Source organism: Nuphar pumila, chromosome 15 (assembly GCF_984573655.1).
Source record: "Nuphar pumila chromosome 15, dmNupPumi1.hap1.1, whole genome shotgun sequence".
NCBI classification, from domain to species: domain Eukaryota; kingdom Viridiplantae; phylum Streptophyta; class Magnoliopsida; order Nymphaeales; family Nymphaeaceae; genus Nuphar; species Nuphar pumila.
The window spans coordinates 75,854,927-75,869,474 of NC_143263.1; the positions used below are offsets into that span (position 1 = coordinate 75,854,927).

At 35.1% G+C, this 14,548-nt stretch overlaps 1 protein-coding gene across 2 annotated transcripts in view; it reads left to right on the forward strand.

The window, feature by feature from the left end:
* Positions 1–2,466: 2,466 nt before the first annotated feature.
* Positions 2,467–14,548, forward strand: part of LOC149815644 (acyl-acyl carrier protein thioesterase ATL3, chloroplastic-like) — a 30,142-nt gene continuing 18,060 nt past the window's right edge. The window contains exons 1-5 of one of the 2 annotated variants that reach the window (XM_089989778.1): positions 2,467–2,692; positions 2,782–2,882; positions 3,342–3,451; positions 3,925–4,020; positions 4,117–4,315. In XM_089989778.1, coding sequence (XP_089845904.1) covers positions 2,472–2,692; positions 2,782–2,882; positions 3,342–3,451; positions 3,925–4,020; positions 4,117–4,215 — 627 coding nt within the window. In that variant the 5' untranslated portion in view covers positions 2,467–2,471 and the 3' untranslated portion in view covers positions 4,216–4,315. Of the gene's footprint in view, positions 2,693–2,781; positions 2,883–3,341; positions 3,452–3,924; positions 4,021–4,116; positions 4,316–14,548 lie in introns of those variants that run through there. The other variant, XM_089989779.1, reaches the window with a different exon arrangement.

Genomic DNA, 14,548 nt, shown 5'->3' on the forward strand with positions numbered 1-14,548 from the left:
GAAGACCCATAATGATTTTCTTTGTTGGTTCATATCGCCGACCCCAATTGTTTTGGGATGAAGGCGTAGTTGTTGTTGTTGAAAGGCAAGCTGGGGTTAGGCAAACCAATACCAGATTTCATTAAGAATCAATAATCGTGATGAGGGACCAATATGGAGAATGATCTTTCCACGATTTTTGGATTCCCTCTTTTCTATTCTAGATAAATTACGAGCCATTTGATTTCATCTGTAGTTAGATTTTTGTACATCAAATCTTTGCCAACTAGACAAAAGATTCCGCATACCTAGAGGAATGTCAAGACCCTGGCTTCTTCCCATAGTGACAAAAGATTAAAACGGCAAAATATCGGTAGTAAAGAACACAAGAGATTTTGAATTTTTTCATAAATCTTGCATTTAAAAATAAAAGTCGGGTGTTTTGATGATAAATATGTGTTAAAAAACGTAAATATCGCGATATTTGTCACGGTTTGAAAATCTCAAGAGAAATTATTGTTTTAAACTTTCAGGCAATTTCTCGTGACATTATTACGAGATTTTTATAAATCTCACGATATTTGTCACAGAGCTTCTTCCTTCTAGAAATTTAAAATTTTTAATCCCTAGGGCCAGCCAGCTGCCCTTCTCTACTTTAGCAGCTGGATCTATTAATGTGAGAATGTCTGACCATCCGCTCCATTCTTCCGATTTACCTAGGACTTGAAGAATCTGTGCCTTCCTTTTTTATCTGATTGAGATTCTTCCTTTGTTGCTCAAACACTTGTTGGTTCAGTAGTTTCCATATTATCTATTATAATCACCTGGAATGTTCTTTCCCAGCCTTGTGTCTCACCACTTTATCTTTGAATTTCTTTTTGAAGTAAGACCGGATGTTACTTGACATGTTTCCTACCGGTCTCCATCTAAATCAGAACAAAGATGTTGATATCACACAATTAGCTTGGAAACTGAAAGCCTTTACTTTGGAGTCTTTCTTGGGTGAGCAAACAATCTCCAATTGCCCATCTCGATGGATGTGATAGCAGATGGAGGGTGGGCCTTATTAACCCATCTGCATCGAAATATGGGTTTTTCTTCACCATGACTTCCCAGGCTGACCTTACTAATGAGAATTCTCACTTTGGGAGCCATTCCAAACACACTGCAATGCAATTCAAGGGGACCATTTTTGACTTTGCACCATCCGCTTAATTTGATTTGGGAATCCGGAGATAGTTCTCTCTACCATCTGCACCAAATTAGGGTAATTGTTTTGGAATACCAAAAATGAAAGCTTTTATCAGAAAGGTTCCCAACACACACAAGGATACCCACTGACAGCTCCTACCAACCCCGCGGAGCGCCCGTTGGTCCATATTGACAAACTTAACACATGTTAGCAATCATTCAAGCACCTATAATTTTTTTTACATAATTCTTTGCCTTTAGTTTGTCTGTTTGTGTTTTCTTTTTTTGCATGGTGGTGGCAATTGCGCATCATGCACTAGGGATTCTTGCACTATCATTATTGTATAGTAAACTAATGAGACCAAGAGTGTTTAATATGGTTTCAATAGGTAAAATTTTCAAGTTTTAGACCTTGTTTTAAAGGAATATCGTTCATAAGAGTCACGCCAAACTTGACTTCCAACAGAACGTACGTTGGTCAAAGGTGAACGACACCATCCAGATTTGGTAATCTTCTTATGAAAGAAGCATTTTATTCAAAATCTCTACATATTTTCTATCGTCAACGTTTTCCCGAGAACCAGGTTTGTGACTGTGCAAGTAAGCTGGAATTTCTCGTGGCTTTATTGGTCTACTGGTCAGGTTACATCTCATGAACCTTGCAAGTAGGGGTGTCAACGGGTCGGGTTTACCCAGACCTGACTCGAACCAAACCTTATAGGGTAGTCCGGGTATTGTGATAAATAATAAGACCTGAATAAAACCTGGGTCTGGATCCCCAGTAATACGTGGACCCGGGTATAGTTTATGAAATTATATACCAGCCCAACCCGAGTTTCAATTAAGACCTGCAAATTTTTAATGTAAAAATTATAAAAAATATGGTTTTACTGGGTATGGTTTGGGTCTGCCTCACGTAGTTCATATCAGGTTCGAGTATGGTTTTTCTTATAGTTGACCTAATTAGACTCGGGTCCAGACTCAATACCATACCCAAAATTCCTGGTTTAAATCTGGTTTCACCTGGGTCCCCGACCGGTTGACACCCCCAATTGCAAGGACCATAATTATGAGTACTTGGAAAAAGACATGCAGAAAATCGCATTGAGATCCAAACTTGGATTTGAATTTAACACACAAAATCCACGTGCTAGTTAGTTAGATACTTGTTTAGTCAACAGAAATTGGAAAAGGCAAAATCGTACATGCAGAGAAGGAGGCTGCCTGGAAGGGAAGGCTGTGAATAAGGTTATATAAATTGATGCAATTAGACACAAAGGAACCCAACTTGGTGATAGAAGATGGAAGCCATAACCAAGTTCAGCTATGGTGCTTTCCGCCCCTTCTACCCTTCCATTACCACAAAGCCTGCAGGCTCAAACTCAACCACTCTGCTTAGGGTTCCATCAACAACCAAGTTGCCATCTCAAAGACTTCTTAGTCTGACACCTCCTCGCAGCTTACTCCTTAACAAGGATCCTTGCACCCTCCTCCAAAACCAAGATGTGCAAAATGGATCATGGTACTTCCCTCTCACTACAACTATAACCCATTGCCAGGCCTAATAACAGGAGGATCAAAGAGTACTAATTTGGGATTTGACTTCTTCAGTGTGCAGGGCTGTCACGATGTTGAACTTCAAGTTCGTGATTATGAATTGGACCAATATGGAGTTGTTAATAATGCCATATATTCCCATTACCTCGAACATGGTGAGGCTGCAATGGTTTTGTTTTTGTTTCTAGTTTGGTTTTAACCATTTTTGAGCTACAGTACTGATGGATTCACCAAAATGTAACCCTGTATTTGGCTTCAGAAAAATGAGATTCAAAAGAAGAATATAACCCAATCATCATGATTAGATTTTATTGAGACGGCATTCATAGGCTTACATGTGTCTACACACAAGCATCATGATTTTGATTTTCAAGCGCACCACTGACAATATTCTTCTTTAACATACTGTTTATCATTTTTTACCAGCTCTAATTATTTCATATTGCTTATGGAAATAAGAATTGGAGAATTAGTTCTTATTGGCAGGCATATGATTGCCTGCCAATTGTGAAACATGCATGTGTATCAAGATTGATTTCTCTAAATTTTTGTTTTTCTTTGATGGTTGAATGCGCACACTAGTTAAAGTGCACTACATTCCCTATGTGTTTTAGGTTATACAGATGTGTTTGTCAGAGTTGGTATCGATATCGATGGATTGAAGTCTGAAGGCCATGCAGCTGCAACACACAAGCTGTCTCTCAAGTTTATCACTCCTTTACAGGTAAGTAGTTAGCCATTCAATTACTGTAGAAAGTAGACAGAGTTGCTCACCAAACAATTCAGCCCTATCGGCTGGTGCTAGGTAGCGGCTGCACCGAGGCGTGGTCCAGTGTTCTGGACGAACACTTATAAAGTGCTTCGCCCTTTTAAGAGAGAGAGGGGGGCAGAACACTCTGCTTCCCGCCTATCCCCATAATGAAAAGGGGCACACACTTGTAAAGTGTTCTCCTGGATCACACCACAGTTACTGTAGCATCTTTGGTGATTATCCATTTTATCATACGGAATTTTAGCAGGATTTGGACCACTACTATTTCAGTATTTCCACTCAATGAAATAAGTAGGGGTTAATATCATTTTTGTTTATTTTGTATGATGAACAATATATTACAAGTTTCAATTTGTATAAGCTAGATAGATAGAGGGTTTCTTCCATGATGCTAAGAAGTTTGCACTTTGTAATTGTGGATGCAGCGTGGAGATAGGTTTGTCCTGAGACTGAAAATTTCAAAAGTTTCTACCACACGTTTGTTTTTCGATTTCTTCATTTTCAAGCTTCCAAATCAAGAGGTAACTGTCACAATTGACTGTAAGAAGAAATCATGTCAATTCGATAAAAGAAAATGGAAAAAACTGCTGCTGACTTTCTGCTTGTTAAATTCTCAGCTAGTCTTGGAAGGAAGTTCAATAATTGCTTGGATTGACAGAAACAACCATCCTGCACGTATTCCATCAGAAGTAAAATTGAAGTTGCAGACTATTTGATGCTACTATTGTACACATTGCCACCCATGGATACATGTTTCTGCTAGAGGTCATCGATACAACATCCACAAAAGCAAAATTCCCTACAAAGAAAGCAGAAAAATGCTAGTGTTTTCTACCTCATGAAGGCTGCCAAATGGTGTCTTTATGTAGTCATTCTAGTTCAAATAGATAGAAGAAATGGTGAAAGCTTTTATTGCTGTTGCAACTCTGTCATTAAATTGTCATACTATTATCAATCATCAATAAATTAATTCTTGTGCACTCATTTCCATTCCATACTATTCCTAGCGTAGTTCAAAATAAATAGGGTCGGTTTGTTTCATGTAATTTTCAGAGAAAATTGCTGAGCTGGCATCCCTTTTCCTTTCTTTCCTATTATTAGTAAAACGAACATCCAATTATAATTCGTGCTGACACAATTTGGTCCTACCAGTATTCTTGTTCCAATCCTTTCATACCTCCCCACCTATGAAAGCATTCTCATGTGAAGGCTAAGCTAACAGAATTTTTTTTTTGAAATTTGTACCCATTTCCATGAAAGGTCTAAACGGAAGTGAGAAGAAGAAGAAAATTTAAGTAAACACACTCTATTTACGTGATTCAGCAGAAGAGATAATGCTTTTCTTATTTTAGCATCCTTGGCTCTTTACAATTGTATAGACTATTTCTCACATATCATGGTGAGATCACTCACTTACAATACAACAACTGGTGGTTTTTTTCATCCTCATCGAGTTTCCTTCCTTTGTAGTTTGATTTGCTGAGATTGTAGAGTTGCATACTTACCCTTTGATACTCCATACTTATCCTTCAAGCCTTCTAGAATATCGATACCATTTTATCCTTCATTTGATGGCGGACTCGTCACGGAAGTCAATCCACGATATGAGATACAAATGGATCTCCACGCATGGAATCTAAGTTTACTTGTTGAGTCTGAATAGGACTCAAATAATCTATACTTCAAAGTCTGAGCACTCTGTTTCGACAGAGGTGGCTAACACATGAAAGTTGTGCGACGCACACACCTTTCCAACAGATCCAAAAATGCCAGATTCAGATCTGTGTAGGCAGAGTTATTACAGATTCTATGGAGCGCATGGACAGGACACCCAAAATATGCAGGTGACTAGTCCGACTACTTGGAGAGAGATTTTGATCCCTTTGCCGATGGAGTTTGGAAAAACTCCAAATAGGTAAGTTATGCCAAATCTTATTATCTTTCCAAAAAATCCGAGTTTGTAATTTTTGGAGTAAGATGTTGAAACTTATACCTAGATTATGATATTGTATTTTCTTTTCTATGCTAAATGAGCCGATGAACAAGGTATCAAACATGCAAAAAAGTAATCAACTTTTTGACACAGTAAACAATGGAATCAACAAAAAATCAAAACATGAGGATTCTCAATCTAAATATTATTTTTTTAGATTGTGCTTCAGTTCAATAAACAAAGCAGGGATGACAAAGATGCACTGCAAATAGGAGATGCTATCAAGAATATAACAGATAGTCTAGATCTAAAATATCTTTCGATTAACATAGATTGATGGATATTTTAGACTAACATCAAACTTGATTCAGGAAACATCATAAACATGAAAGTTGAAGCTCTAGGTGTTGATTTTCTAACAAGTTATAATTTGGAATTTTTTGTTTAGTAAACAAAAAGATATGATGAAAACACGAAATAGCAGCAGTGATGTGATGCACAGGATGAAACTCTGGTCTTATGCAATTGACTGAAACTTGTCGGGGATTTTAGCATCCTAACAATGATGCTTCAAGAAAAATAGTAAGAAGAAAACTTGAAGGGGAGAATATTAGCTTTCCAACAAGCCAATGATCACTCGATTTGGACTAGTATCTAAGGCGATATAGTCAAAATACCGGGACAATGTCTGACAATCCTGAATGCATAAACGACTCTCCTTAGTAGAAAATGAGTTTTATCAAAACCCAAACATACATCAACAAAATGAGTTTCTGAACAACCAGAATCACATGAACAATTTCATTAACACTTTAGAAATAGTCTCACAATCTTGAACAAGGAATCTACCGGTCGATGATAACAAATATATAATGAACACAAGATATAGCTAACAAGTTCGAAAAAAGTGTTATCGTGTTTGCAACAACAAGATCGAAGAACACTTCAACAACTTCCTCAAATGCAGAATAACACAAACACAAGATTTGTCCACACAAGCACAAGAGGTATTTTTCTTGAATCAGCACCCTCACACGATTTTCTCTAACCTTTCTCAAAGGACTTCTTTCAAAACCAAATGATAGCCAAGCTCTCAATCACGATTTTCTTTTTTCTTCCAAATTTCAAATCAATCGCCTCTTGGTCGACCACCCCCCTGAAAGTGCAGTAGGATCGAGGCAACGAGCACTAGAGGGGGGTGAATAGTGCTTTTAAAAATTGTCTTCAAAATTTTGACGGATTTTGCAATTCACAAAGCAAACACACAAATAACACAATAATTTATCCTGGTTCGGACTTTCCCGACCTACATCTAGTCCCCAAGCAAAACCCGCTTGAGAATTCAACTATCAACATTGTGTAACTACAAGATCATACAGACCAAATCTGGTCTTACTTTCAGTAACACACCTACTGAAAGTAAACAACTCCTTTAAACCAAGGAGTCCTTCCTTTTACAGAAAATTGAAACAAGTAACAACTTACAATACAACCTATGAGCCCTTCTTATGAATACAAATGAGATACAATTTGCTTTTGAGGTTGTTAAAATACTCTACTCACGAATTCACTATCTCTCAAAGGAATTTAAGTGAAAAACTGAAGTGAAAAATATCACGTGAGTGAGAAAATGGATATGAGTGAAAAGCTAAGAGTAATTGATTGAATTGTAGTGCTTTTGAGTGTAAAATGCTCTCATATTTATAGTTGAAAGATTCCATACGTTGAGGGTATGAAAGGGTGTCAAAACAGTCCATTTTAAACGATCAAAACGCTTGAAAAATGAAAAGACACGCATTTTTAAAGTTTCAAGAAAAACGACAAAATTAGTCGACTGGAATAGAAGTTAGTCGAGTAATAATTAGCTATTAGTAGATTGACAATTATCGTCGGTCGACTGATCTGTTAATCAATCCGTTTGAAAATCTAAAGTTTTGAAACTTAGTTGAGTAGAGAAAAGTTAGTCGACTGATAATATCATCAGTGGACTGAAAAACCTTTCAGTCGACTGCTGCTAAATTTTTCTAAAAAACACAAGTTTTGTCCGGTCGACTGATAAAAGCATTAGTCGACTGCTGCTAAATTTCCAGAAAATAGACATTTTGTCTGGTTGACTAATAAAACCTTCGGTCGACTAATTTGATAAAAATGACATTTTGTTTAGAAAATTTGGCGCAAAAGGATTAGTCAATTGGTGAGTCTAGTGGTCGACTAATAAACACCAAAAATTAAATAAAGAGTTTTCTAAAAAGATTTTCATGAAGGGTTCTTTTAGAAAAGTTTTTCAAAAGACTTTTTAGCTGAAATGCAACCAAAATATGCACTCTAAGTAAGGCTCTTACATGAATCTAAGACTTTTAATGAATTTAACATATGCACACTAGTCTTCAAAGATTCTTCATCGATTTCTTCAATGCTTGTCATCTTTTTTCATTGCCTTAGCTGAAATGCAGTTGATTCACTTGTTCATCATCAAAACCTTGTACTTGAAGTATCATGTACGACTTCATTGTCGTAACAATCTTCCCCTTTTTGATGATGACAAACTTAATCAAAGATGAAGCATTTAGATGCAGAGATGAAGATTTTACTCCCTCTATCAATATGCTGCAAAACATTAAAGTTATTACATTCAAAGCACATATATCACATATTGATTGGTTTGCATTTCCATCATTACTTAATGCATTTTTATAACTTTTTCATAAATGCAATTTTTAATACTTTCATGTAATTTCCATGTCATTTCATGTAATTTTCACTAGTGTAAACTGGTTTATTTTTATTATTTGGTGTATAGTTTACACGCGAGTTTTATTGAAAATTTGTTTTAAAAATTGCTTTCATAAAAGCTACACCAACAATCATGCCTCAATTTAAAGTGGGAGGAGAGTGGGGGGTTACATACAGGGCATTCATGTACGTGAACCCTTCACATGCCATATTGAATGTGAACTCTTCACATTAGTGTAACCCACTCTCCACTAATGCCTTTATTAGTGCCTTGTGTCAAACTGGGTCACTTAAGGTTAGACCTGGTCCAAAATATCCAACATTCTCATGTGAAGGCTGAGCTAGCAGGATTTTTTTTTGCAATCTATATACCCATTTTCATGAAAGGTCTAAAAAAAAGTGAGAAGAAGAAAAGGAAAGTAAACGCACTCTATTTACTTGGTTCGAAAGGAGGGATAATGCTTTTCTTATTATACAATAATTAGCTCTTTACAATTATAAAGACTATTTCCCACATATCGTAGTGAGATCACTCAGCTACAATACAACAGTTGGTAGTTTTCATCATCACCGAGTTTCCTTCCCTTGTAGTCTGATTTATTGAGAATGGAGAGTTGCAGACTTATCCTTTGATACTTCATACTTATCCTTCAACTCTTCTAGAATACTTGTACCATTTGATCCTTCATTTGCTGGTATTTGGATCAATTTGAAATCCAGACTAGTATCACTAGTACTTTCCCATAATCCAAGTTTGGGCCTTGAATTCTGAAGCATGAATTTAGATTTTTTTTAAGAGTTTAAAATGCTTTTTTGGAAGAGTGAAAAGGATTTAGTTACTGGCTTGGTAAACACATCTGCTACTTGTAATTGTAGGGGGATGAACCATGTAACTAGTTGTTGTTGAGCCACATTCTCACAAACAAAGTGACAATCGATCTCAAATGAAAAACAATATTAACTGCCATGTGAAGAATAGATAAATTATCATAAAAAAATAGTTGGACCTTGGGAATATCAATGCCAAGATCCTCAATAATGGAGTTAAGTTGTGGGATTTATGCTGCCATTGATGAGAAAAAATGATACTCAGCTTCAAAACTTGAAAAAAAAATAGTTGGTTGTTTATTGGCACTCAAAGAAAGTGGTGAATATCTCATAAGTCCTTCATAGTGAATTTGAAATTTAATTTGGAAATAAACTGAATGAAAAATGTGTAATTACTTCCTATAATTATAGTGTCATCAACATAGAGAAGCAATAGTATACAACCTAGATTCTTTTGGCAAATTTAAAACAAAAAACTGCATCACTGCAATAAAATCCCATGGCCAATAAGAAAATGTTGAACATATCAAACCATGCTCGAGACAACTGCTTAAGTCCTTATAAAGCCCTTTTTAAATTATAACTATAATTATGCCTTTGAGAATCTTGGAATCTGAGCTATTGTACCATTAATAAAGGTTCAATTAAAAAACCACATGAGAAAGTATTTTTCTTAACTAATTGTCAAAATTTTCACCTATGAGCCAATGCTACAAGAAATTACCTTTGAATTGGCGCACTAGTAACAAATTATATTTACTGGCCTGAAATATGTTCATGTCAGTAAAGAAGTACGTTATACTGTCATGACTATATTTCACGTCAGTGAAGTAAAAATCTTTACGTTATGGTTATGGTGGTTGTGTGATGACGGGAGAAGATGTCTCAATAAATTTAACTCTTGGTAGTTGGATGTATCCTTTAGCAACTATGCAAGCTTTTAATCTATCAAGAGATCCATTTTCTTAGGAACAAGTTTCCAAGGGTTTTTGCTTCGTTTCTCATAGCTTGACACCACCTGAGGTGGTTTAAAGCCAAAAAATTATGTGGGATTTGTTTTCACATTCCCATGTTTGGACCGAGTGATTATATTGTAGGAATTCAAATATACAGTGTTGCTAATAATAATATCACCTTGAATTACATTTTTATAGTGTTGTTAATTGATGTCACAATTTTGCTGATTTCCAGCAAGATTTTGTCCATATAATTGACCCACGATTTCACATATATCTGATCAGTGGGATTGCCTGGTAGGATTCAACTGCCTGTTAATCGGCACATAAATATCTCATAAAAATATCTTGTAGGCCCTATATAAATATCTCATAAAAATATCAAGTGGGCTCTACAGGGATATGGATGTCTTTATATTACTTTGTTCCATAGTGACAAACATTTTTATCGACAATTTCTCATTTTTCAAAAACTCGTGAGAAATTGAAAACATTCCATAAATTTCACATTCTTTTTTTGCAAAATCTCGACAATAAAAAAATAAATTAAAAAATATGAAATTATTTTTTATAAGAAAATATTAATAAAAATTATTTAAAAATAAAAATACATTATTTTTTGTGATAAATAGTCATTTAAAACATAAATATTGCATTTAAAGCAATATTTATGTTTTTTTCATAAATCTCTTGATATTTTGAAAATCTCATGAGAAATTGTCGTTTTAAACTTTCAGGCAATTTCTCGCGATATTTGTCCCTATGCTTTGGTCTTAAGTTTGGATCTTGGATCAGATCAACTAATTAGATCAGACCCAGTCTACACATAAATCCAAGATCCATTTAATTTCTTATAAACAAGAGGAGAACCCCCTTAGAAAATTGTGCTCCTCTCTCTCTCTTCTTTTTCTTTGGCTTTTATTTCCTCTCTTCTCTCTTGGTTCTAGCTTAGACCAAGCCCACTTGAAGTGAGTTTGGACCTGCGTAGCTTAACTTGAGCCCACCTGGGTCAAGACCACTTGACCTACTAGGTTAGTCTTTCTTTCGCTTTCTTTGTTTTGGTCTTAGCCTAGGTTAAGCCCACTCGACCTAGACTGAGCTGAGGTGAGCTTGGATTGACTTGACATACAATAAACCTAGTTGGGTTAAGACCCCTTGACCCTGACTGCTTGACCTCCTCAACCTTTTCCTTGACTAGGTATAACTCATCTCATCTAGCCTAGACCACTTAAGGTAGGTTTGATCCAAGTCGAACGTAAACTAGGTCCAATCCGTTTTTTACCTAAACCTCATTGTTTCACCATGACAAGTTCTGCAAGAGATGTTCTTGGTTGTGACTATACCGAACATAAGAAAGTGTTAGCTACAACCTATGAGGGTATCAAATGTTGCGTTGAGCCACCTCTGCCAAATTTTGGTAGGTTTGCACGTCATTTTCTCTCTTTCAAGTTATTTATTGAAATAATTATCATGTACGGTGGGATTTTTCTTTGCGTACACCTTTGAAAAATAATATCTGGTCCGAGTCCTCGGTTTATGCCCTTTAGGGAACTGCAAGTTTGCTTCAGTGTTCATACACATACCCTTGCTACTATTGCTTGATATTTATGGTGAACTATGTGTCATAGGGTCTTAGTCCTTTTGGTGTTTGATTTTCAAGTAAGGTAACTTTTGACTTTTCTCTCTTGTTTTTATTTTTTTGGTAAGTTTTATTTTAACCTTATTTTAAAGTTTATTTTTGTTTTTATCATTTTAAACTTTAAACTTGGATGTCACATAAGATGGGATGGCCCACCTTTGGACTCCTACTATTTTATAAGTTTTAGTTAATTTTTGAAATCCATTCTATGAAATTCAAATTAAATTCACTTTAAATTCAATTGGAATATTTCATGGACTTATAAATACCCATGAAATGCTTCTAAGCGAAATTTAGTTAAATCAATACCTAATTAAATTCTACTATGAAATTTTGAATTCTCCACATAATTAAATTACTTATTCAAATTATTCTTTTAAGGTTTAATTCTAATTTCTCAGAATTTATATCTGAAAAAATTGAGCTCTATAGGCTCAGTGAGACCTAGGGCATGTAGGGGTTACTTCCTCATATTGAAAATTCTTTTAAATCCTATAAACCCTATAACACAGTGTCTAACTAAATTATTATTATGAAATTTCTTTTATAAAAATATCATTTTCTCAATAATGCATTTCGAAAATGATTCCTACCCGAGTCGGTAGGACCTGTGGTCGTATTGACTATTTGATTTCGTACATCAGGTTTCAAACATGAACTAATATTCGATTAAGTTTTAATTTAGATTTGAATCAAACTCATATCTAGTTATAATGTTTGAGCTATATTTATTCAATCCAAATTCAAATTCAAATCCTATCTAAATTCGAATTTTTAAATCAAAATTTGAATTGATAAAACTACATAAATTGAAATCAAAATTTAATAAGACTTCAAATTAAAATATGCACTTAGTTCGAATCCTGACTAATATTAAAACTCAAATTAAGTTTTTATTTAAGTTCAGCTTAAATATGGATTAAATATGATTAAAAATAAAACCCTGATTTAGAATATAGTCTCAACGTGGAATTTATTTTGAATCCCCATTAATACTTGAATTATAAATGAATTTATAGCTTAATTTTGAATAATATTGTAGCCTCGCTTTACAGTTATTTCTTGTAAAGTATAAAAAATTTATGGGTTTTACAATTATTTTCCCGATTTTGAATTGGATATGAAGAGAACCATGATCATAATAATTTCATATCTGGCTCAGATTTAGACATATCCTATGCAAATCGATTCCAATATAATATGGGTTGAAACTCTGACATATTAAATGATCACTTCAAACAAAAACACAAATTAACTAGAACAAAATGCTATACACAAATGGGGCAGAACTAGAGCGTTTGTTGGCCTAAATCTTCACGCACTTTTGGATGGTGGTAAGCCAAATGTGTAACATATTAGTACCAAAACTTGCAGTGAAATGCCTATTGTAATTAGAAAAAGTTGGGTGTATTTTGATTATTGCAAATTTTAGGCATGTTTTAATATATTTTTTAAGAAAAAAAAATATTATTGTTAGTTATCAAATATTACTAAATTATCTCTCTCTTTCTCTTTTCCATTTATAACATGAAGAAACCTCTTCTGGCAAGAAGACTTGGTCATGCTGGCTCTACCTTTCATACCTCGTGTCGACGACGTTAACCTTCGAGGATAGGATCATAGGCCTATGTTGGGTGTCAGCTTGTGCAGGGGAGAAATCTTTTTTTTTTGAAATGCAAGCTGGGGTTAGGCAAACCAATACCAGATTTCATTAAGATTCAATAATCGTGATGAGGGACCAATATGGGGAATGATCCTTCCATGATTTTTGAATTCCCTCTTTTCTATTCTAGATAAATTACGAGCTATTTGATTTCATCTGTAGTTAGATTTTTGTACATCAAATCTTTCCCAACTAGACAAAAGATTCCTAATACCTAGTGGAATGTCAAGACCCTAGCTTCTTCCCATAGTGACAAAAGATTAAAACGCAAAATATCGATAGTAAAGAACTCAAGAGATTTTGAAATTTTTCATAAATTTGTCATTTAAAAATAAAAATCTGGGGTGTTTTCATGATAAATATGTGTTAAAAAACGTAAATATCGCGATATTTGTCACGGTTTGAAAATCTCAAGAGAAATTATTGTTTTAAACTTTCAGGCAATTTCTCATGACATTATTACGAGATTTTTATAAATCTCGCGATATTTGTCACAGAGCTTCTTCCTTCTAGAAATTTAAAAATTTTAAACTCTAGGGCCAGCCAGCTGCCCATCTCTACTTTAGCACCTGGATCTATTAATGTGAGAATATCTGACCATCCGCTCCATTCTTCCGATTTACCTATGACTTGAAGAATCTGTTTCGATTTTTATCTGATTGAGATTCTTCCTTTGTTGCTCAAACACTTGTTGGTTCAGTAGTTTCCATATTATCTATTATAATCACCTGGAATGTTCTTTCCCAGCCTTGTCTCACCGCTTTATCTTTGAATTTCTTTTTGAACTAAGACTGGATGTTACTTGACATGTTTCCTATTGGTCTCCATCTAAATCCGAACAAAGATGTTGATATCACACAAACAGCTTGGAAACTGAAAGCCTTTACTTTGGAGTCTTTCTTGGGTGAGCAAACGGTCTCCAATTGCCCATCTGGATGGATGTGATAGCAGATGGAGGGTGCGCCTTATTAACCCAGACTGACCTTACACCACAAGAAAATCGTGGATTAGTGATGGACGCTATCCATCGCTAAGTCATCGCTAAACTGTTTAGCGACGGATAAGCGATGGATAGCGTCCATCGCGATTGTTTGCTTGCTAATTATCGAAAAACCTTATATGTCGTTATTGTCGTCGCTAATTTGCGATAGATTAGCGATGGACATTATCCATCGCTAAGATGTCGCTAAATTTTAAAAACAAAATAAAAAAAAAAACGTCGCTAAGTAGCATGCTCTCCGGCGTCGCCGTCCTCTATGAACCGGCGTTTGCTTAGTTTGTATTTTTTTTCTTCTTC